Genomic DNA, 24,452 nt, shown 5'->3' on the forward strand with positions numbered 1-24,452 from the left:
CAGGTCTATGCTACGCTTCAAATTCTACACAGAGAGGATTAAGGGTCACTTCCTCAAGTATGTCAACTGGCTGGCATAAAGTTATTAAAGACGTTCCTTCAGAGAGGAAAAGCTGAACATCAAAACTGTATGGGTCATAAAATGATAGTGAATAAATTTTTAAAAAGATGTTTTTTAAAATTAAATTACAAGCCTGAGCAACAAAAAGTTTAACAAATAAGCTATGAGTTGCAGAACTTGGACAGGCATGCTACTATGCCAAATTCTCGAGAACCATGCGAGGACACCTCCTGGTTCTGGGTTCCAAATAGAATGTATAAGAAGGATGCTTTCCTACATTCATTTTTGCTGAGGGACACCTCGGGCATGGGCAGACTCTGGCTTTATTAGTTTTATAGATGGGAAATAAACCATTATTTGTCTGACTATCACACCACTGGGTGCATCTTGAGAAACTGGGACTGTTTTGACCCAGAAATCCTTAAAAAGAAAGGAGATTAATTTTCTTTTATAATGTCGCATGGCCTCAATATGAGTTAGGGGATAAAGAAAAAAATGCCCCATCAATGGGAGTCTAAACTATAATACTATTTCCCAATTAGACTCATTTTGCAGAAAGGAAGAAAAACAGTCAGAGGTCCGCTAAGTGTAAGTTTTTGAGTTTGTTTGGTTTTACTTAAGGGTCAAAAAGATTATGTGCTACGTGTGGCATTGATGACACCCTTCTAGCAATGATGAGTCAAGATCTTGCTGGTCTAGGGGAATCCCCTCCCTCTTGACAATGTACTTCACACTAGGATATATCAAACAAAACTCCTAATTTTCCTACTCCTCCTCTGTACCCACCATTACCTACTACTCCCTCTCCCCTATCCTGGTTTGCCTCAGCATATTCCTATCTCTGCTAGGTCCAGATTATACTCATTACAAGAGACAAATGGAGAGTCTGGGCCAATCAGAATACAGAATACAGGTGCCTTTTTCTAGGCAAGATCTAAAACAAATCAAACAAGATTTGGGAGTTTTCTGATGATCCTGATAAATATGTAGAGGAATTCCAATATTTAATCCAGGTTTTTCATCCAACTTGGAGAGATACAATAGCAATTTTGAGTTAAATTCTAACAAAGAGAGACCCTGGGTAAGAGAAGCTACTAGGGTTTTTGGAATGACTCACATATTGCTAACACTTTATACCTGTGCATCTTTCTGCGGTCCCAACCGAGAACCCTCAATGGAATTGCAATGATTGAACTGGCAGGTGGCATAGGGATCACATGATTGTTTGTCTCATGGCAAGATTTAAAAATAATAGGATGAAACCTATTGACTATATGAAATTATTGACTATTGATTAGGGGTTGGAGGAAAATCCAATGGCTTGTCTAGAAAGATTGAAGGAAGCCTTAGTAAAATATACACTGTTAGATCCTACATCTCTTGAATGGCAACTTATTTTAAAAGATAAATTCATTATCCAGTCCACTTCAGATATTAGGAAGAAATTACAAAAATTGGCAGCTTCTGGGAGCCATTAGCCAAGTAGGTATGACAATTTCCTTGCCAGCGTACCCCATGTTGCTTAGTGGAAGGACTCGTGGAAATAGGACATTTTGCAGTGACATTGCATGTAGGTAACCTTGCTCAAGGACCAGGGCGGATCCGGGTTTAGGGCGTTCCCGGTTTAGGACTATCGGGTTTAGGGCGTTCCAGGTTTAAGGTTATTCCTGCTGGGAATAGGGCATATCCTGCTGCCTGAGTTCCCCTTGAGTTCTCACAGGATTCAGACAGTATTTTTTGGGAGACAGAAGCCCAGTGGGGGTGGATTTGGGCAGAGAACGTGGATTTCCCCAGAACATGATTGTAGACGGCTGGTGTGAGTTCGGGAATAAAGAGTTGCTGTTTGAATCTACAAGCTGTGTGGTGTCTCGTGATTTTGTGCCCAGCCAGACTGCGGCAGGCAGCAAACCCTAGAACTTGCCTTGATGACCCACTCTGGGTAACTTCCCAGGTCTTTTATAACTAAGACTGAGGGGAAACTTTTTTTTTCTTTTAATATTTATTTATTTATTTTTAGTACCACAATCTTAACCCAGGGGTGCTTAATCACTGAACTACATCCCCAGACTTCTTTATTTTTTATTTTGAGACAAGTTCTCACTAAATTGCTAAGGGCCTCACTAAATTGCTGAGGCTGGTCTTGAACTTGCAATCCTCCTGTCTCAGCTTCCTGAGTTGCTGGGATTACAAGCATGCGCCATCTTGCTCAGCTGAGAGACCAGTGAAGGGGAAAGGGGACAAGAGACAAATACAATTATTGGCAGTGGCTCTCAGGGGCCACCCTTTTCCTCCTCCACTGGGCCCTTGAGCCCTTGAAGACATAAGTTACTATTGCAGAAAACCAAGACACTGGAAGAAAGATTGCCCAATTAAGGGCAAGCTTCCAAGGACTCCTCCTTGTCCTCCTATACAAGGAGACCACTGGAAAGTTGATTCCCCAAGGGCCAAAGGGGCCTTGAATCAGACACTGTCCGCATGATGGCCAAAGAATAGAAGGCCTTCAGAATCAGCTGGCACCCCAAACAGTCACCATCACTGGCACTGGCCCAAGGGTAACTCTGGAGGTAAGAAATAGGACCACTGGATTCCTTTCGGATACTGGCATCACCTATAGTGTTTTATCTTCATTTCCTGCTATTTCTGCTTGGTGGTGGGAGTGGATAGAAACCCAAGGTAAGACATTTTACTTTTCCTCTATGTTGCATTCACTCATTCCTTTTCAGTGATGGATGACTAAATGCCCAACTTTACTATTGTTTTTGTGTGGGCTGGGGTACTGGGGACTGAACTTAGGGGCACTGGACCATTGAATCACATCCTTAGCCCTATTTTTTTTTTTAATTGTTGATAGACCTTTATTTTATTTATTTATATGTGGTGCTGAGAATTTAACACAGTTCCTCACACATACCAGGTAAGTGCACTACCACTACCTAGTGTCCCCAGCCCTATTTTGTATTTTATTTAGAGACATAGTCTCACTGAGTTGCTTAGCACCTGGCTGGTTTTGCTGAGGCTAGCTTTGAACTTGCTGCCTCAGCCTCCAGAGATTCTGGGATTACAGGCTTGAGCCTGGCTACAGTTTTTTTTTTTTTTTTAGTCTTTATTTTACTTATTTATTTTTTTATGTGGTGCTGGGGATCAAATCCAGTACCTCACCTGTGCTAGGCTAGCGCTCTACCACTGAGCTACAGCCCAGCCCCCTACAATTGGTTTTTGATATCTTAACCAAGCTAGGAGCTTATCAAAGTCTTCGGATCAAGGCAACTAGTTAAACAACCAGAACAATTGATTGATGTTACCTTGTTGGGCATCTCCCTACAAAGGAATGGTTAGATAAAATTACAATCCTTAAGTCTAGAACAAAAGAGAGACAGCAACATTGTTTCCTTTGTCATTCTCTGGAGGAGACTACCCACTGTCCCCCTTGAGAGTGATTTGTACTTCAATCTTACTTTGCTTTCACTTTTAATAAAGTTCTCTTGAATGGCTTTTAGTGTCAGACCACATTTTTGTTTTTTTTTTTTTTTATCAGAACACAAGAACCAAGGTTTGGAGTTTCCTTCAGAGCCCTTCTTCCACCCTTATCAATCACTCTCCTGTGATTATTGATTATTTTAAACTGAGAGCACTTAAGATACTGTAGTTGCAGAAAGTCTTCTCTGAGCTGTCATTTCCTATGTGTAACAAGCCACAAAAACTTTTTTGAGGAGGATGCCTTCCATGGACCAGGGCAAGAAACAGCCCTTCGTCACTAGAGACTGGAAGTCAGGGTGCAATGGGCCTGACAAACTTACTAGAGCAGCCTTTATCTTTCATTAGCTTTATACCCCCCCCTTATATTTCCTAGTGATGTCACTAGATTTTTTTTTTTTTTTTGGTACCAGGGATTGAACCCAGAGGCGCTTTGGAGGTGGTTATGAATGAATCAGATGATCGGGTCCTCAACACCCCCACCCCCGCCCCACCTCAACCCCCGCCCCACCCCGTGTTAAAGATTAAACATTTAAAACACTGAGACAAGAATAGAAAGCAAGTTTTTTTTTTTTAGTTTTTTTTTTTAATTTAAGAGACAGAACACAGATGATGCCGGTGGGAGGGAGCGTGTTTTGCCCCTTTATAGATCTCTGATTTATTTTCCTCCTCCCCATCTCCTCTCCCTAACTAGTGGAGGTGCCCAAAAGGCAGGAAAAGAGCTGCCCAGGGGGGACTCATTAGGAATTCCCTGTGTTGGGAGGAGCCACTGCCCCAGAGGTGTTAGCAACAGGTTGGGGGTGGGGGGTGCTCTGGAGGTGTTAGTGAAGCCAGAATTTGACCGGCAGTCAGTGTGGATAGGTAAATCAAGTCAGGTCAGATCATGGAGGCCAATTTTGAGTGAGTCTGGGAAGTTGGAGACTGTCCCCTGAGGGAATGAAATATTAATTCCTTCAGAGCCCTTCCTCCACCCTTATCAAGAACCTGCCCCTGCTCCAACCAGTTGCCAAGATAACCTGTCCCAGGAATTTCCCCTCCCTACAGGGAGCTATAAGATTGTTATGTGTCCTTGTCTGCTCCATCCTGCCCTTCCTTCTTCAGCCCACCTGTTTCCACCTTTTGGCCATCCCAGCATTCCTGGGTCTAGTCACGTATGCAGGAAGGAGAAAGATAAGGGGAAAAGGCAGGAGAACAAAGGAAGTCTAGGACTTATAAAAAGGGCAGAACGCATCCCTTCTAGGGATAGCTGGTATGTTACCCCTTTTTAAATAAACCCTGCTTTATATGCTTGCCTCGGAGTGCTTCTCTGATGTTCAAACTTCAACATGTGGGGAAGCAGGATAACCCGTGGTACCATTAGCATCCCATTTCCTTTTCTTTGATAATTAGCCCCCATCTTTCTTACCAGATCATTCATTATCTACTGCTGACTACCTGTACTTTACCCTTGTCTCACAGGGAGTGTGTGGAAGTGAAAAGTTATTATGGCTGAGAAAACAAAGGTTTAACATTAGTAGGTCCCCCAACCCCACTTTCTTTTGTGGTACTGAGGATTATGGTACCCAGGAGCGTTCCGCCTCTAAGCTGTGTGCCCAGCCTTTTTAATTTTAATTTTTTTTAAATTAAGTTTTTAGTCATCGATGGACCTTTATAAGTAATGCCAGATTCGTGGGAACCCAATAGACTTTCAGGAGCTGAATCCGATGCAGTCACACAAGAGTCTTTATTGCAAGCTCGAGCCTGGACTCGCAACCGTTTCTGAAGCAGCGACAGCTTATAGGTTTTTTTGGGGATACTCTATGTGTCACAACATCACACAGCAAATCATTTCACACCACGGGAAAATCAAACAACAACTCTTAACATTGATTAGCACATTCACTGGCGGGAACAAGTTGAGTAAGGGTGATTGGTTAGTACAAGGGGGGATTCGTTTGAACTGATTGGTTTAATCCGTGAGGGGTGTACATGCTAAACTACATGGTTCCCTAACATGTTATCAACCACTGAGACTACTGGGGGGTTCATTTGGCATCCCTGTCTCATGCTGATTGGTGGTTGCTATGGGTCCTCACCTAGCCTAACTGAGTCAGGGACACTGGCGCTGCAGATCTCTCCTGTTATTTACAGACAAACAACTCAGCAGGGTGGCTATCTGCCTAGGAGTGCTCTGTGGGTTTTTTCCAAGGACAAGTGTCACACCCTCAACCTCTGGACAGGCCTTGAGGTAGAAGTGGGTTTTCAAAAATGTAGTCAACATCAGTTTCTCATATTTACTTATTTGTATGTAGTGCTGAGAATGGAACCCAGGGCCTCACATGTACCAGGCAAGTGCTCTGCCACTGAGCCACAACCCCAGCCCCATTGAGGTTGATATTTTCTTTTGTGTGGTGCTGCGGCTTGAATCCAGGGCCTTGTAAATTCGAGGAGGCAAGCACTCTACCAATTGAGCTATATCCCCAACCCTTAATTTTCACTTTGAGATAGGGTCTCGGTGAGTTGTTGAAGCTGACCTCGACCAGTGATCCTCTTGCCTTGTTATGCTCGAATTCAGGACCCCCAAAGACCACCAGAGACCCAAGATCGATGTAAGCAGCAAAGAGGTGTTTATTGCGAGCCAGCTCGGTCCTCCGGGCGCACACACAGCAACTGGTGACGCTGAGAGGCCCCGAGCCCAGGGTTTGCAGCATTTTTATACATTCTTTGGAGAGGGCAGGGACTTCACATATATCATAGCAAATCATCACACACCGCGGGAAAATCAAATAACAACTCTAAAACATGATTAGCACATTCACTGGTGGGAACAAGTTGGGTAGGGGTGATTGGTCAGTACAAAAGGGGTATTGGTTTGAACTGATTGGTTTAAGCCAAGATGGGTGTACGTGCTGAACTACATGTTTTCCCAATATGTTATCAACCACCATAAACTACCGGGAGGGTCATCTGGCATCCCAGGTATTTCCCTGTCTCATGCTGATTGGTGGCTGCTAGGGGGCTGCTATGGATCCCCACCTAGCCTGACTGAGTCAGGGACACCTGGCGCAGCAGATCTCTCCTGTAGATAAATAACTTAGCAGGGTGGGAATGTGCTTAGGAGTGCTCTGTGTTTTTCCAAGGACAAAGGTCATGTCCCTTCCTTGGACAGGCTTTGCTCTGAGATAGAGGCTGGTTTTTCAGCCTCAGCAATCTCCTTCCCCCCAATAGCTGGGATCACAGGCATGTGCCAACTGCCTAGCTATTAGTAGCTTATTTTTAAAAACGCGGCTGGTAAGTTCATTAGTGCATGTCATAAAAACATCATACGGGCTATCAGAGAGAAAATCTAAGAATACTCTGGAGTGCCCAGTGACTGCCTATCAGCAGGAATAAATAGGCCACTCATCTAAGAGACAAATGATAAGGAAGCATCTGGGGCTGTTAATTGGAATGATAATGTGTCACTCTCCTGTAGATTCTTAGAGATTCTAGTTAACATAGAAAGCTGGAAATCCATTAAACTGAGGGCCGTAGCAGAATACCCAAGCAACAAATTGATTTTAAATGGGAATGAAAGACCCTCCGACTCCCTGTCCAAGGAAAAGCACACGAAACACTGGCTGCAAAAGCAAGAGGCGATTTATTGTTACACAGGCGCCTGCGGGTGCTCAGCGAAACCCCAGCCGGAGCTTAGGTGAACTGGCACACCGGGCTTTGGGGTACAGATCTTTTATAGGGTACAGTGGTCAGTTTCCCTCCTAGCACAGTAGCAGGTATCTCATTGGCTCTTTTGAATCCAGCATATAGGTCACTTAAAGGGTAAACTTGGGCTGGGGCTGTGGCTCAAGTGGTAGCGCGCTCGCCTGTTATGCGTGCGGCCCGGGTTCGATCCTCAGCACCACATACAAACAAAGATGTTGTGTCCGCCGAGAACTAAAAAAATAAATTAAAAAAAAAAAAGGGTAAACTTGTTTTTCACTATAGGTTTCTGGAAAAACCACATAAAAACCATTTGTTATTCATTGTATGTTCCCGTTTGCTCAACCGTGCCGGTTCTTTCCCAACCATCCTGTCCTTTCTTAATTGGTTTCACTTAACTGATTATCTGAAAACCACATCTGACGTCTGTGCAGGTGCGAAAGCAAGCCCTGGTGATTTCGTTACTGGGCCTAAAGTTATTGGGCTGGGGTCTCTCAGGAACTGCAGATTAAGATGCAGAAATATGTTTGCCTCCTTCTTGGTTTTAGACAACTACGCACCCCCACCTTGCTGTTTCCTCACCCCCACACTCCCCACAAAAGAGCAAGTTTTAATTTTTGTGAGATAGTTAATTTTGGAGTACTGAGTTTGATGGAGGTTTATCTGAGTTTAGTTGGAAGGTACACAGATCCAGAACTTGAGCGATGCAGACTGCAACTGATTTAGATTGACCATTTACGAAAAATTATTAGGACATAAATTGTGGGAGGACATAAATTGTGATTTAATCGCAGTTGAATGTTAAGTATCATAATGTTATGGGGAGATCGCTCAGAAAACACACTAAGTCAGAATTTGAAACAAATCAAAGAATTTTATTTTGCCAATTTTACCTGGCCAGGTGAAACTAGATTTAAAGATAGGTAGTTAGTGTAGTTAGGTAAATCGGGTCTAACATTGAATAAGATAAAAGAAAATGGAGACCATTACGGAGAATGGAGAATGGAGTCCCGGAAACCAGAGCAGCACTTGGGGAAATTGAAATGTTAATGTCCCCAAGGCCCTGAGCCCATCCTAAGGAAATGTTAATGAAGCAGCTCCCAGCAAACAGGGAGGTGCTAATCAAAAACCACCCCAGGCCCTTCCTGCCCAGATTACCCTTCCAGCCCACCTATCTCCCATCTTTTGGCCTTCCCACCTGCATTGGATCACTGCAAGATAAAGGGAAACAAAGGGCAGAAATGTGGGAACACCAAAAGAAGATCTTAGCTATAAAAAAGGGAAGACCTCCCCCTTCCACAGATTCCGCCTTTTGGGTCCCCTTCTTCCTCCAGGGGAAGTCTTTTCTGCTGTCCTTTAATAAAGCTTCTACTTTCCACTTTCCACTTGCCTTGGTGTGCTTCAGCATTTGTGGAAGCATGACTCCTCACCGGTAAACAGCGGTAACACAGGGACTGTGTCTGTCAGAGTGGAGGTTCTCTGAAAGAACAGCCCCGGAGTTGTTTGTGGCCAAAGTATTTAAGGAAGAAAATAGGGAAGAAAACCACACCCTGGGGACTTTCCTATGGAATTTTGTAAGATTTTGCAAATTGCAAGCAAGCAGAATACAGGGGCTGAAAGTGCAGTTAGCAAAGCAAAAACAGAAAACCATATCCTTATTTATGGGGTTTACATTCTCATTTATATGGGTCTTACACAAAAACAATTTGAAAATAACATCTTGAGAACAGCCTATGTATCAAGTTTCACCCGGTACCCAGAAGATGGAGTCGCTATGACTACACTTACTATGTTTGTTTATAGTTATTTCTTATACTTAACTACTGTTCTAGTAACCTATATCCATCTCTATTTATCTGTAGCTATATTAGACCTATGAGATTACACTTATCATCTCACATTATCTTTATCTTAGCAACTTAAATCCTATATCTTAGAGTGATTATATTGCTGTATTGTTACTTTTTTTTAAATTTGTAACTATGGCATATTGGAGTACCTTATCATTACTAATTTTATACAATTCTTATAATCCTTTTATTCCTACTAATTAATATTTCATTAACCCATAATTTCTAATCTATAATTTATAACCTATAACCTGTATTGATTAAATTTAGACTATAACAAGGGGCTTGCAAGTGTCTGTTTTAATCACTACTGTATGTCCAGTGCCTAGAAGTGTGACTTGCACATAGGAGGAGCTGCGTACATTGTTTCAGAATGAATTTTTTAAAAATCAGATTTTGACAAACATTGCACCCAGTCCATTTCCTAAGTGAGGGAAAGGAAGGTCGCCCTCTGGTTTCTCACTTGCTGCCCCTTTAAGACTTAAAGTGGAGGAAAAACGAAAGCGCTGCTGGGAAGGAGGGCGGGGCCGCGTGGTCCCGCCGCCCGCCCGGAAGCTCCGCGACCCGGTTGTCTGCCTTTCTCGGGCGCGCGCCTCAGCGTGGGACCTCGGCCTGGCGCGCGGTTGTACTGAGCGTGAAGAGTCGCGGGGACAGATGATAATCGTGCGGTGTGCTTTCCTTCCGACCGCGGCGTTAGCAAAGCCAGAGGAGACCAGGAGGACCGCTCCTTTAAGATCGACTCCTGGCCTCCCCTGGAGGACAATATCATGGTCACAAAGCACCTGTTCTAGTCCCGTCATCTTAACATTTAACGTATGTATCAGGAGGTCACCAAACAAGCGCTTCATAACCGAGTCTTCATTGGTGCTAGGGTGGGAGGGGGAAGCATTGGTCTTGATGACATGGAGTCCAAATAAAAAAATAACCTCATATTTGCCCTTTTTATTTTAAAACCTTAGAAGTGTATGATTGAAGGGATAACCCTATATTGGTAAGCATAAGTAGTCTATTGGAGGTCAGGACATTAGGGATCCCTTGGATCCCCAGGCATAAATGTGGGATAACTAATACCGTCCGAAGTCTTTGGCCTGCCCTGTTTTTTTGATATTTGAATGAATTGCCAGTTTTTTAGTGGGAGTTTATGCATAAATATCTGGATTATTTTGAGAAATTGGAAGATGTAACAACTTGTTCCTGGCAGCAGTCTCTAGTTTGCCGCAGCCCTTCTGATATCCTACAAACATCGTTTATCAGTCACTTATCATGTCTAGACACTTGTAGGCATTCGAGATTTTTGACTCCCTAGTCTAAATATTGGGTGGATACAAGACTTTGTAAAACATTTATGCCCTTCGCAGTCCTGTAGTCCCAGTGATTTGAGAGACTGAGGCAGGAGGATCACAAATTCAAAGCCAGCCTAGGAAACTTAGTGACACCCTGCCTCAAAATAAGTTTGAACTAGAAAGGGCTGGAAATGTAGTTCAGTGGTAGAGTTCCCATGGGTTCAATCTCCACTACCACAGGGAGGGAAAAAAAGTATGTGTGTGTGTGTGCAGGGGATGTAGCTCAGAGGTAGTACCACAATCCCCAGCACCACAAACAAACAAAATACCAGATTCTAAACAACTGCTGTGTCTGATTTCTGTTTAAGATGATGTTCCTCATTCCTACTTATCAAGGTATTTTTCTGTAGGAAAAAATCTGCAGTCAAGCTTAGCAACATCAAATCTTCAGAGATTTACAGAATGAGATTTGGGAGTTGATGTCTCTTTAGTAAAATTCAATTTATAAGGTGTTTTTTCCCATGGGGGAAAAATCTGAATCTTGATTGCATTGTTTTATGATATGACAACTGTTTTTTTTTTTTTGGTACTGGGGATGGAACTCAGGGGCACTTGACCACTGAACCACATCCTTAGCCCCATTTTGTATTTTATGTAGAGACAGGGTCTTACTGACTTGCCTAGTACCTCGCTTTTGCTGAGGTTGGCTTTGAACTTGAGATCCTCCTGCCTCAGCTTCCCGAGTCACTGGGATTACAGTCATGTGCCATGATGCCTGGCAGACAACTGTTTTTTTGTTTTGTTTTTGAGCTAGGGTCTAATTATGTTATCCAAGGTGGCCTTGAACTTTTGGGCTGAAGGAATCTTCCTGTCTCAGACTCTCCAGTAGCTAGGTCTACAGGTTTGTGTCCTTACACTTGCTGGTATGATAATCTTTAAGTCCAAAGTTTCCAATTTTTCCATTGTTTCGGTTGTTCAATTAAATTTACACAGGCCTATTAAAATAGGTTAGAAATCATAATCTAGAGTTTATATATGTTCATATTATAATTGTATTATTATATAATTAAATAATATTATGTATTACATACTATAAGTTTTTATACCTGTGAAGTTTTATAATTATATTATTATATAATTAATAATAATATTACGTATTACATACTATAAATTTTTATACCTGGGTCACAGGTTAATGAAATGATATAGTCAATATAATTTGTGCACCTCTGCACATAGTATAATTTGTTTACCCCCACAACTCTTGGCTAGACTTCAAAAGGGCAAAACCTATGTTTGTCTTGTTAACTGCTCTGTCCCACCAGTAGAATTATAAGCTTCCTGAAGACAGGGGGCTTTGTCTGTTTTGGACTGATTTTGTTCAGTTGCCAAGCATGCCTGCTTAAAGATAAGTGTGTTGTTAAGTGTATGAAAGAACTTTAAAGATCTACCTTATTTTATGTAACAGGCATTTTTTTTTGGAGCATTCTCCCCAAATGAAATGCTTGTGTATTTATTGTTCTAAATTATTAAAACATTTCATAGTGAAAAGGCAACAGAGAATTGGATTTTTCTAAGGTGATGCACCAAAGCTTTCCTCTGACATGAACTTACACTTGTGAATTGTCAGATAAAGAACTTACACTAAAATATTTTATTTTGTAATAGGATCTGGAAATGTTGGCTAGCCTTGGAATTTTCAGTATTATTTTTGCTTTTAGAGATGCAGAGATTCCAGTTGTGATCAAGTTGGGAGACAGCCTCTTGTTCTTTTCCCATGAGGAACAGCCTTTATGAACAGCAACACTGAAAGAACTGTTTTGGAAAACGACTCATGGCTTGGAGCCTAGGTTGGAAAGTTCCCAGGAACCATTGGGGTCTCCTTCTGAAGACTATAAGAGGCAGTGGTTTCCTCCTGTTACCCTGGGGTTACTGTCCCTGGAGAAGAACAGGAAGCTTTTTGGACCATGGAATGAAAGCTTTCCTGGAGGAGAACACTGAAATCACCAGCAGTGGCAGCCTCACCCCTGAAATCCAGTTGCGGCTTTTGACCCCTAGATGCAAGTTCTGGTGGGAAAGAGCTGACCTGTGGCCCCACAGTGATCCTTACTGGGCAATTTACTGGCCAGGAGGCCAAGCCTTGTCTAGGTATTGCCCTGTGGAAATGGGATTTTTTTTTTTTTTTTAATATTGGGGATTGAACTCAGGGGCCCTCTACCACTGAGCTATATTCCAAACTCTTTTTATTTTGAGACACAGTATTGCTGAGTTGCTGAGGCTGGCCTTGAACTTGCTATCTTCCTGCTTCAGTCTCTGGAAATAGATGGAGTTACCTTGCCTGAGTAGTGGGCCACCCTGCCTGGCTGTGCCCAGCTTTGAAAAGGGTTTCTTTAAGTCTGTCACAGATCCTTTCTTCTTTCAGTTCCCTCTGACTCTTCATTTTTTTTGTTTTTAATCCTCTCGCAAAAAGATGAAAACCCAAAAGACAGGCCTGCTTAAGTCCCTAACTGTCCATGGTTTGGGGTGCTGTTACCCTGCCTCTTGTAGTAGTTGCCTGTTCTCCCATAGAACAAGAGGTGTGACTGGCTGCTCAAGGATTCCTTCTTCTTTATTGGCTCATTGACATCTCAGGGGAACTTTAGAATTGAATATGCATTTTTAAGTCCCACCTTCCAACTCTTTGTACTACAAAGGTCTCAGGGCATTGTTGCCCATAACCACACTATGCTTTTTTTTTTTTTTTAATTAAAAAATAGCTGTTGGAACAAAGGCAAGAGCTTAGTTGGCATGTCAATCTAATCTTGTTCTAGCATTGGTAATGATTTCATCTGGTTATGCCTTGAGGTGAGAGAGGAATGAAACAAAAGGATAAGGACTTTGTTTTACAGGAATGGTATTGGCCTATATAATACACGTTGTACATAGTTTTATTTTTTGCTTTTTTGGAGTGTTATGGATTGAACCAGGAGCACTTAACCACTGAGCCACATCCCCAACCCTTTTTACTTTTTGAGACAGTGTCTCACTAAATTTCTTAGGGCCTTGCTAAATTGCTGAGACTGGCTTTGAATTTGTGATCCTCCTGCCTCAGCCTCCTGAGTCACTGGGATTACAGGCATGTGCCACCATGCATAGCTGTAATAGTTTTAAATGCAAACTATGCAAATGCAAACAGAAGTTTTAGGAGAGGGTATCATGGGTGCTCTAACACTGAAATACATTTTCCCCTTTTTATTTTATTTTTAAATTTTGAGACAGGGTTTTGTTAAAGCTGGCATTGGACTTATGAACGTCCTGTCTTAGATTAGCTTCCTGTCTAGAGTAGCTGGGATTATGGAAGTGTACCACCACACCCAGCTAAACATAGAAATTGGTGGGGGGGGGGGTGGTGTCCAAGGACTAGAAAGCTTTTTTGGTGGTGCGAAACAATTCCAACTTTCTGATTGTTATATTGCCCAAACTTCAAGCTTTATTTAGTTACATCATTTTGTTTATTTATTTATGGTACTGGGTATTGAACCCATTAGTGCTTTACCACTGAGCTTCACCCACAGTCCTTTTTATTTTGAGACAGGGTCTCGCTAAGTTGCTTAGGGCCTTGCTAAATTGTTGAGTCTGGCCTCAAACTTTGAGTCTTCCTGCTTTGCCCTCCTGAGTCAGTGGGATTATAGTCATGCACCACCACACCCAGCTAGCTACATCATATTTTTTAAATGCTTTTTTTTCCCTAGGGTATTGGGGATTGAGCCTAGGAGTGCTTTACCACTGAATTACATCCCCAACCCTTTTTATTTTGAGACAGTCTCACTAAATTGCTGAGGTTGGCCTCAAACTTGCAATCTTCCTGCTTCAGTCTCCTGAATCACTACAATTAAACATGTGCCTGACTGAACTTGTCAACTTTATTTATTTATTTATTTTGGTACTGGGGACTGAACTCAGGGGCACTTGAACACTGAGCCACATCCCCAGCCCTATTTTGTATTTTATTTAGAGACAGGGTCTCACTGAGTTGTTTAGTGCCCCACTGTTGCTGAGGCTGGCTGGCCCTGAACTTGCAATTCTCTTGTCTCAATCTCTTGAGCCCCTGGGATTATAGGTGTGTGCCACTGAAGCCCAGCTGAATTTGTAAACTTAAAAAATAAAAAATAGTTACTAACACTAAAAATATGGGAGATTTTTATATAAAATTTTACTTTGTTTTGAAAAATAGGAATACCTATCACACTAGAACTCAGTGCAGCAACAATTAGCTGGTAGCGCCTTTCTCGTTAGGCATGAACACCTCTCCTTTGCAACAAGTCCCCACTGTTTCTTGTTATTCCAATCCTTGTATCATCTGTGGGTTGACATTATTTCAGTGTTTCCTCATACATCTTTACTTTTGGTAACTACTTATCCCAGCCCAAATTCCTTGGTTGAACTGGACTTTGTGCCTTACCAAAGAGGTCACAGAACAGTTCAAATAGCACATAAAATCTCTCTATGGTGCCCAACAAAAGGAGACAGTGAATATTGGATCTAGTTAGTTCTGACGATAGCAGTATTTTCTCAGTCTTAATTTCTGGTGCTTGGTAGTTCCTGGATCATAGTAAGACAACCTAATTTTTTTTGTTTTTAAATTGACTTGAAGAGCGTGATTAGTTTGTTGTGTGGAACTATTCTTCACCTGAATAGAAAGACCAAATGAACTAATTTCTTTTCCTTGCCACCTCTGCCCAGTTCTATAGATCAACTGTTTGTCTCAGTCTAGTCAATACAACTTGCAAGTTTGTACCAAGTTCTCCTAAGTTCTACTGTTTCTTTGCCCAGTCAAACCCAAAGACATTTTTATATTATGATCTCTCCTAACATTTTCCCATTTCTTTAAGACGTGTTCTTCTTTTTATTTAAGGTATCTTTTGGATAATCCTGATGTTGTCAGAGGAAAATCTGTATTAGATATTGGAAGTGGATGTGGAGCTACAGCTATTGCTGCTAAGAAGAGTGGAGCATCTAGGGTCTTGGCCAATGACATAGACCCGAGTAAGGAATTTCATACTTAAAAATATCTCAAGCTCATCTTTTTTATTTTCTTCCAGAATAAATATGTACAGATGCTTCAAAATGATATCTTACTGTCATTTGTATTTTATAATCTGATAATGTGAGCTTATGTTTGGTAGGACATTGGGAGTCCTCTGAGGCCAGAATTGGCAATACGTTTTTTCCTAAGAGTATTTGTATTTGTGTCATCAGATATCCCCAAGGGAAACCAACTGGGAATGCTTATGCTGGTTTCCGGGCTAGGAATCTCCTAAATATCTAAGTAGTGTTTATTTGGTCAAAACCCAAGTGAGGATAAGCATGTTTCTTTGGAGGAGATTTTTATTCCATTAGGGCCCAAGTTGAAACAGGTAAATTTTAATTTTATCTGATTTTCTTCTTGTCTACACTTATAACTTGCTGCCTTTACTCAAGTCTAGGGCTTTTTTCCCTGTCTACAATAAAACTAAAAACAACCAAAAAAAAAAAAAAAAGACAGCCTAGTTATTAAAATCAGCAAATGTTCCTCAAATCCCAATATTTCCAGGTGTTCTGTATTGTTTGTTTTGCTTTCAGGATATCTAGTTATATATTTGGAAATTGCAGCAGATAACTTATATTGGCATAAATTTTAGGTGTCTTTACCTAAAAAAACAACTTTCCATGAAAAGGAAAAAATACTGTTAGAATATTTTAAAAGTTATTGAATCAACAGGAAACTAAGATAGCCTATTGGCATATGCTAACATACCAATTCATTATGTGCTTTTGTAAAGTTGCAGGACTGGCTATTACACTAAATTGTGAATTGAACCAACTGGATCCTATTCCCATTTTAACCAAAAACATTTTGAATTTGGAACAAGATAAGTGGGAACTTGTTGTACTTGGAGATATGTTTTATGATGAAGATCTTGCAGATAGTCTTCATCAGTGGTTGAAGAACTGCTTTTGGACCTACGGAACTCGAGTACTGATTGGTGACCCTGGGCGGCCCCAGTTCAGTGGACACAGCATTCAGCATCAGTTGCACAAAATAGTAGAATATTCACTTCCAGAGGCTACCAGGAAGGAAAACAATGGACTAACAACAAGCACAGTGTGGGATTTTCGGCCTTGAGTTATCAAAGTGCTTTCAAATATGAATGTTGTTCTGTTTGGATTTAATCCTGAATGTTTTTGTCTACAGAAGCTAATTCTCTATTTTAAAGAATGTAGTTCCCATTAAATGGAAAATTTTGTTTATAAAACATGAAGGTTTAAAATGTTGCCAGTCTTTATCATTAACTAATTCTTCATTTCTATGCATGCCAATTACAGAAATCTCTATCTGCAATTTTTCATCTAGTTTTTTGGAATATGATTATAGAAAGCAATACCCATTAGTGGTGGTGTGCAGTCCAAATGGTGGAGAAGAATTAGCTACTGTAGCACAATCTGTTTCTATAGATGAGTAAGAATATTTATTTAATTGGTACTGGGGATTGAATCCAGGGGTGCTTTACCACTGATATATATATAATATGTCTCCATGCCACCCACCCACCCACCTGCTGCCCTTTTTTTCTTGAAACAGGGTTTCACTGAGTTGCTAAGGATGAATACAAACATGTAATCCTATGATTTTCTGAATCACTGGGGTGCACCAAGCAAGAATACTGTATTTAAAGTCCAGCATAGTTGTCTATGCTGTAACCCCAGTGACTGGGAGGCTGAGGCAGGAGGATGGTAAGTTTCAGGTCAGCCTATGAAACATGTGAGACTTTGTCTCAAAAATACAAAATAAAAAGAGCTGGGGGATATAGCTCAGTGCTAAGAGTGTGGCTGGGTTCAATCTCCAGTATTGGGGGGGGGGGGAAATGGTACATTAAAAAAAAATTATCCAGCTGTGAATGATGGCACATTCCTGTAATCTCAGTGACTTCTGAGTCTGGGGCAAGTGAATCACAATTTCTAGACCAGTCTGGGCAACCTAATGAGACCCAGTCTCAAAATAAAAAGGACTGGGAATGTAGCTCATTGGTAAAATACCCCTGGGTTCAGTCTTTAGTACCCACCACCAAAATTATAAACCTCCAACTTAAAATAATTTTTAAATTAGTAAATTCTAGTAATACGTAACAGTGGGAATCATTCTGACATATTCATAAATATATATAACATAGTTTGTCCCATTTAACCCCCTTTTGATTCAGCTTTGGTTAATTAGAAATTACAAACTACAGTGACATTGGATATTTGGCAAGAATTAATTTTACTGTTGTATTCTTTGAAAATTAAAGATGCTAACCTGGTTATTGTCCTTTTCAGCAAAATGAGAAAATTATACTTTAGAGCATTGCTGGAATTAAATTTGATTAAGCAAAGAGTAGAATTAAGTTTAAACATCTACAAACCCTTTATCGATTATCCCCTCAATGATTTATGAGGGGGCCACAAGATTTTTGAGGTATTTAAATGTTACTTAAAATATTTTTTAGTGTCCCAAGTACATATCGGTGAGCCCTGAAATGACTTAATAGCTTAAGAAACAGATTTTTCTTAAGACTATTCACATTTAAAGTGATTATTGATATATATAGATTAATATCTACCAAATTTATAAATAAATATTTCCTATTCTTTTTTTTTTTTGTCTTCCATTCTTTTTCTTCTGCCTTCTCTGGTTTTAATTGAGCATTTTTATAATTCTATTTTTTTCTCTTCTTTTAGGATATTAATTATACTCATAAAATTTTTTTTTTTAGTGGTTGCCCCAGAGTTTGAAGTTTACATTTACAACTAATCCAAATCCACTTACAAGTAAACTGTACTGTTATTTCATGGGTAGCACAATTACTTAAACAGAGTATTCCCAGTCCCTCTCTCCTGTCCCTTATACCATTGCTGTCATTCATTTGTCCATAAGCTATACTTTTATTATTATTATTATTACCTGTAACTATTTTAAACTATTCTCTGTTAGAGCAGCTAAAAAGAAAAAATATTCTGATTTCATTCACTGCTCTAATGCTCTTCCTTTCTTTATGTAGATCTATATTTCTGGCCTATATCATTTTCTTTCTTTCTGAAGAACATACTTTCACATTTCTTGCAAGGCAGGGAACAAATTACCCCAATTTTTCTTTGCCTAAGACAGTCTTTATTTCTCCATCACTTTTGAAGGATAATTTCCTTGTATATAGAATTTTAAGTTGATGTGTTTTTCTTTCCACATTTCAGGTACAGATGTTCCTTAGAATGGTGCTATGTACTGATAAGATCATCATAAATTGAAAATACTGCAAGTCAAAACTGCATTTAGGGGCTGGGGATGTGGCTCAAGTGGTAGCGCGCTCGCCTGGCATGCGTGCAGCCCGGGTTCGATCCTCAGCACCACATACCAACAAAGATGTTGTGTCCGCCGAAAACTAAAAAATAAATATTAAAAAAATTCTCTCTCTCTCTCTCTCTCTCTCATCTCTCTCTCTCTTTAAAAAAAAAAAAACTGCATTTAGGGGCTGGGGCCATAGCTCACTGGCAGAGCTCTAATATATGCGAGGCACTGGGTTTGATCCTCAGCACCACATAAAAATCAAAATCAAAAATAAAAATAAAGGCATTCTGTCCATCTACAACTACAAAAAAACCACCACATTAAAAAAAAAAATGTATTTGGGCTGGGCACGGCCTAAAATCCTAGCAGCTCAGGAGGCTGAGACAAGAGGATCACAAGTTCAAAACCAACCTCAGAAAAAAGCAAGGTGCTAAGCAACTCAGTGAGACCCTATCTCTAAATAAAATACAAATATGGCTGGGGATGTGGCTTAGTGATTGAGTGCTCCCCGAGTTCAATCCCTGGTACTCAATTAAAAAAAAATGCATTTAGGGGCTGGGATTGTGGCTCAAGAGGTAGAGCACCTGCTTACTATGTGTGACACTGGGTTAACTTATCAGCACTGCATTTAAATAAGATAAAGGTCTATTAACAACTAAATATAGACATGTGTGTGTGTTATTTATATATATATATATATTTATATATGTTTACATATATATAAATAGTACACACACACACACACATTTATTTTTTTAAATGCATTTAATACACCTAACCTGTTACAGTCTGGATGTGGATGTCTCTCTCTCTCTCTCTCTTTTAGAATTGAACCCAGGGGTGCTTTACCAATGAGCTACTTCCCCAGTCCTTTTTTATTTTGTAAAAGGATTTCACTAAGTTGCTGAGGCTGGCCTTGAATTTGTAATCCTTCTGCCTCAGCCTCCCAAATTGCTGGAAATAACAGATATGCACAACCATACCAGGCAAATCCCTCTTTCTTTAAGTTGATTTTCTCAGGTATTTTGTTAACAATAGAAAGCCGAGTTAACATATCTACTGACCATCATAGGCTAGCAACACAAGATGCTTTAGATTATCAGTTGTTTACCCTTGTGTTTGGGTGGCTGATGGGAAGCTATGGCTTGGTGCCATTCCAGCATCTTGAGAGAGTATTATACTGTCCATCACTAGCCTGGGAAAATAAAAATTCAAATTTGCAGTATGTTTCTACTGAATACATATCAATTTTGTACCGACATAAATTTGAAAAAAGTTAAGTCAGAGATTATCTGTATTTTACTCAGTTCTCTCCTTTGCATGATTTCTGAAGAGAAGTCTAATAATGTGATTTTTTTTCCCCCAGTACTGGGAACTGAACCCAGGGGAACATTACCACTGAGCTATTATTTTTTCTGGTGTTCTCATATTTGTATTACATCTTTTGTAATTGTGCATGGTTCTTGGATGCTGTTTTTGTTTCATTCGCTTTTCTCTCTGCTTTTTAGTTAGGGAAGGTTTTTTTTTGGCATATCTTCAAGTTCAGTGAGGTTGGTGTTGGCCATATCTATTCTACTGATGAGCCCATCAAAGGATTCTTCAATTCTGTTTGTATAGCGTTTTTTTATTTCTAACCTTTCCTTTTTGTACTAGAGTTCCTATCTCTGCTTACATCACTCATCTGTTCTTACATGTTGTCTTTTTTCCATCAGAGCCCCTAACATATTCATGGTTATTTAAAATTTCGAGTCTGATAATTCCAAAATCTCTTGTCATGTCTGAATCTGGTTCCGATGGCTTGCTTTGTCTTTGTAGACTCCAGTTTTTCTTTTCTCATGCCTTGTAATTTTTTGTTAACAGCTGAACAAGTTGTGTTGGGTAAAAGAAACAGGTAAACTAAGGCAGTATGAGGTTTTATGATTATCTGGCAGTTAAACTAGCATTTAAAATAGATTCTCCTCTTCTGTTGGTGGGTGGGATCTGCTTAAGCTGGAAGCTGCTGTAGCTGGGAAAGGCCATTTAGTGTTATCAGCTAATCACAACAGGGGATACCTGCCGGCATCAGTTCTGAGGGTGCAGCTGACAAAGCTGGATTCTTCTCCACTACTACTGAGTGGTGTGTTGCAGCTCTTAATGGCAGGCTATGCCCACCAGTGTCACAGCAGACCCCAGAAGTTCACCACCAATTTATTCTTTCCGGATTCTTGTCTCACAATTTCAAAGAAAGAAACCCATAGAGGGAAAACTGAATGTAAAGGAGCAGGATTTATTCAAGTGGAAAGAAAAGAGACAGAGCTCTTTCAGGGTAAGATAGGGGTTGCTGCTTGAGTGTGCTGTCTAGGGGTTTATGTAGCTCATGGGTCAACACTATTGGTTCAAATTTATGCTAATCAGGTCTTAATCATCAGAGATATTGTTCAGTCCTTAAGTAACTTTTCTGCAATTTCCATTTGGGTCTGCCACCATTTCCATTTTCCCACTCCCCATGGGGACTGGCAAGGCCCCCACACAGGGTGATAGTTTGCAGGCCCTGGCTTGCTGTGCCTCAGGCCCACACTGGCATGGTGGGCTCCATGCTTGCCACCCATGTTCTAGTCTGCCAGAGCCTTTGTTTTTTCCCTAAAGAAAGGCTTGGATTCTGTAGTTACTACGTATTAAGAGGCTAAAATTCTCTCTAGTGTCCTTGTTTTTGTCTACTTTGGGGTTTCCCTAGGGATAAGTGTTAAGAGGCTAAAATTCTCTCTAGTGTTCTTGTTTTTGTCTACTTTGGGGTTTCCCTAGGGATTCCTCCCAGCCCCCCCATGCTGGGGACTGAACCCAGGCCTCACACATCAGGCAAACACTCTACCACGAAGCCACATGCCCAACTTCAAGATTCCTTCTTGGGATCCGAGGCTTGCAATAAGGTGTGATATGTGATATAAGGAGGTGGGTAATACCTTACACCTCTCCTACTGATAAGGTTGGTGATAAAGTGTGGAAGAAAGGGATGTGTTCTGTAGTTCTGTGTTTAGGTCTCAGTCTTTGAGTCACCCTGTGTACCTATGACCTTCTCAGCTTTTCTTTTTCCCCCATTCTCTTGGTGAGAAGTTTAGATGGACTGAGTTGGGTATTTCCCTTCTCTCATGTGGAAGGGTTGAGGGGGCTGGAGTTGGGCACTTGATTTTCTCCAGGTCAGTTGGACTGGTAAAAATTCCCTTGAGTTCTGGCTTTGGTAAAGGAGAATAGAATAGTTGGGCATTTTTCTTTTTCTTTTCTTTTCCTTTTTTTTTTTTTCCATACTGGGGATTGAACCAGGGGCACTCTACCCTGAGCTGCATCCTCAGCCCTTATTAAAAATTTTAAATTTTGAGACAAGGTCTTGCTAAGTTGCCAAGGTTGGTCTTAAAAGTGCAATTCTCGGGCTGGGGATGTGGCTCAAGCTGTAGCGCACTCACCTGACATGCGTGCGGCCCGGGTTCGATCCTCAGCACCACATACAAACAAAGATGTTGTGTCCGCCGAAAACTAAAAAATAAATATTAAAATTCTCTCTCTCTTAAAAAAAAAAAAAGTGCAATTCTCCTGCTGTAGCCTCCTGAGTCACTGGGATTACAAGTGTGCAACATTGCACCCAGCTTAAGTTTTAAAATTCTAAAACAATATTAATGTTAAATATATGAAGTATATTCTGTACAGCAGAGTCCATAATATAACCCCTAGAAACTTTTGTTATATTCAATGTGATCCTTATTATGTTCTGCTTTTTTTGTTTTCAAAAGGAATTGAATTTGAACAGTAAAATACATGTTAAACATTGTAGAATATTCTCTAGAATCATTTCTAAAACAATTATGTAAAACCTTTATAAAATTATTTCTTCTATATGTTTCCAACTTTAATTAATTATTGAAAACTCAAATACCACCAGCCAGGTGCAGTGGCACATGTCTGTAATCCTGGTGGCTTGGAGGCTGAGTCAAGAGGATCATGAGTTCAAAGCTAGACTCAGAAACTTAGCAAGACCCTGTTTCTAAATAAAATATAAAAGGGCTGGGATGTGGCTCAGTGGTTAAGCGCCCCTGGGTTCAATCCTCAGTATCAAAAGAAAAAAAAATGTTATCAAACACAGAAAACTCTTGACAATTAAACTATGACATTCCATCGGCTATAAGATGCATTATAGTGTAAGCTCTGATGGAATAAGATGTGAAGAAATGAATCCATGTAATAACTACAATTTACCTCTGTTTAAAAAAAAAGAAATATGTAAGTTCTGTGAAAAATTACTAAATCTAATCTTCAGCTTTGCTTTTGGCAAATGATCATTTAAATACTTGAGGAAAGTAAGAGTCAGAGCTAAGAAAGTAATTATACTTTTAGAAATATCTTTATTTAGAATTCTCCTAAAGTTTATATCAGTAAATTTCTCTTATAACAGCTCAAATACCTACTAGGAGAAGGAAGTCTTGAGGTAAAACAGACCACTTACACTTTGTTATTAAAGAAACAAAACTCAGCCCCCCACCCATACAGAGTTCATGCTAGAATACCATTTCATAAACAATGACTCATCCAATGAATAGCAATATTAGAATGTTTAAGTCCAGTTAACTTCAAAGCACAAACATGTATACTTAGATTTAGCTGATTCTCAGAGTTATAGCTGAAATAAGACGATGGCAACAACAAAATGTTAAATTAAGTGGAAAGCAAATATCTACAGACCATTTCCTGGGAAAGGAGTTTTGATGAGCTTTCATAGCTTACATAAGCTTCAATAAGCATCAATACACAGTCCACATTACTTGCTTTAGTTTGTTTGGGCCTACTAATTGATCCAAGACTTCTCGTGAAAGATCTATAAAAGAAAATAATAATAGTGTATTAATTCACATAGTCAAAGATATTTAATGTTTCCTCGTGTATAAATTGAGGATGATGATAATTATTGTACCTCTTAGGATTAGTTAAAAGATTTATTTAAATAAGATGATATATGAAGCATAGTATACAACTGAATAAGTCAGTAATTAATGGTAGCCCTATTATTAGGACTGGGGATGTGGTTAAGTGCTTCTGGGTTTAATCCTTGTACCAAAAAAAAAAAAGACAAAAACAAAAAATGATGTAAACCTTTGTTCTCCCAATGATAATAACTTCCCATTTCTATACACTCTCTGGTTCTTTTCTTTTTTGGTGGTGATATTAGGGATAGAACCTGGGGGCATCCTACCACTAAGCCACAACCCCAATCACCACCACCACCACCCTTTTTTTTTTTTCCATTTTGAGATGTGGTCTCACTAAATTGCCAAGGCTAGCCTCAAACTTGCAATCCTCCTGCCTTAGCTTCCCCAATAGCTGGGATTATATGCATGTGCCACTACACCTGGACACTCTAGTTCTCTTGCTTGCAATAAACTTTTTTTTTTTTTTTTGCTTAATTTTGTTTTCTTAAAATGTGTGTTGGGCCCACTTTTTAAATTTCTATTGGCCTATAAAATTTACAAGTCTAGGAGCCCCTAAATTAGACAATTTTATAACTGAGTTAAAAATATGTTGTATTTACAATATAGATTGTATTTACAGATTAAGTTTGGTATAACTTTTTAAATAATAAAATGTTATCACTCGTTTTTAAGTCAGATTTTTAAAAATCTAAAACTGACTGCAAAAAAAGATAGATGTGAGGGGCTGGGGATATAGCTCAGTTGGTAGAGTGCTTGCTTTGCCTACACAAGGCCCTGGGTTCAATCCCCAGCACCAAAAAAAAAAAAAAAAAAA

At 40.0% G+C, this 24,452-nt stretch overlaps 2 protein-coding genes across 6 annotated transcripts in view; one reads left to right on the plus strand and one right to left on the minus strand.

The window, feature by feature from the left end:
• Positions 1–9,578: 9,578 nt before the first annotated feature.
• Positions 9,579–16,622, plus strand: Etfbkmt (electron transfer flavoprotein subunit beta lysine methyltransferase). Its single transcript, XM_015493207.2, has 4 exons — positions 9,579–9,875; positions 12,067–12,493; positions 15,240–15,370; positions 16,147–16,622. Exons 2-4 carry the CDS (start codon positions 12,180–12,182, stop codon positions 16,488–16,490), a joined length of 789 nt encoding a protein of 262 aa, XP_015348693.1. The 5' UTR covers positions 9,579–9,875; positions 12,067–12,179; the 3' UTR covers positions 16,491–16,622.
• Positions 16,623–23,036: 6,414 nt separating this feature from the next.
• Positions 23,037–24,452, minus strand: part of Amn1 (antagonist of mitotic exit network 1 homolog) — a 36,066-nt gene continuing 34,650 nt past the window's right edge. For all 5 annotated transcript variants that reach the window (XM_015493209.2, XM_048802496.1, XM_048802497.1 and 2 more), the window contains exon 7: positions 23,037–23,526. In XM_015493209.2, the coding sequence (XP_015348695.1) occupies positions 23,453–23,526 (74 nt within the window). In that variant the 3' untranslated portion in view covers positions 23,037–23,452. The remainder of the gene's footprint in view (positions 23,527–24,452) is intronic.

The sequence above is a fragment of the Marmota marmota genome, unplaced genomic scaffold, assembly GCF_001458135.2.
Source record: "Marmota marmota marmota unplaced genomic scaffold, marMar, whole genome shotgun sequence".
Classification (NCBI taxonomy): domain Eukaryota; kingdom Metazoa; phylum Chordata; class Mammalia; order Rodentia; family Sciuridae; genus Marmota; species Marmota marmota.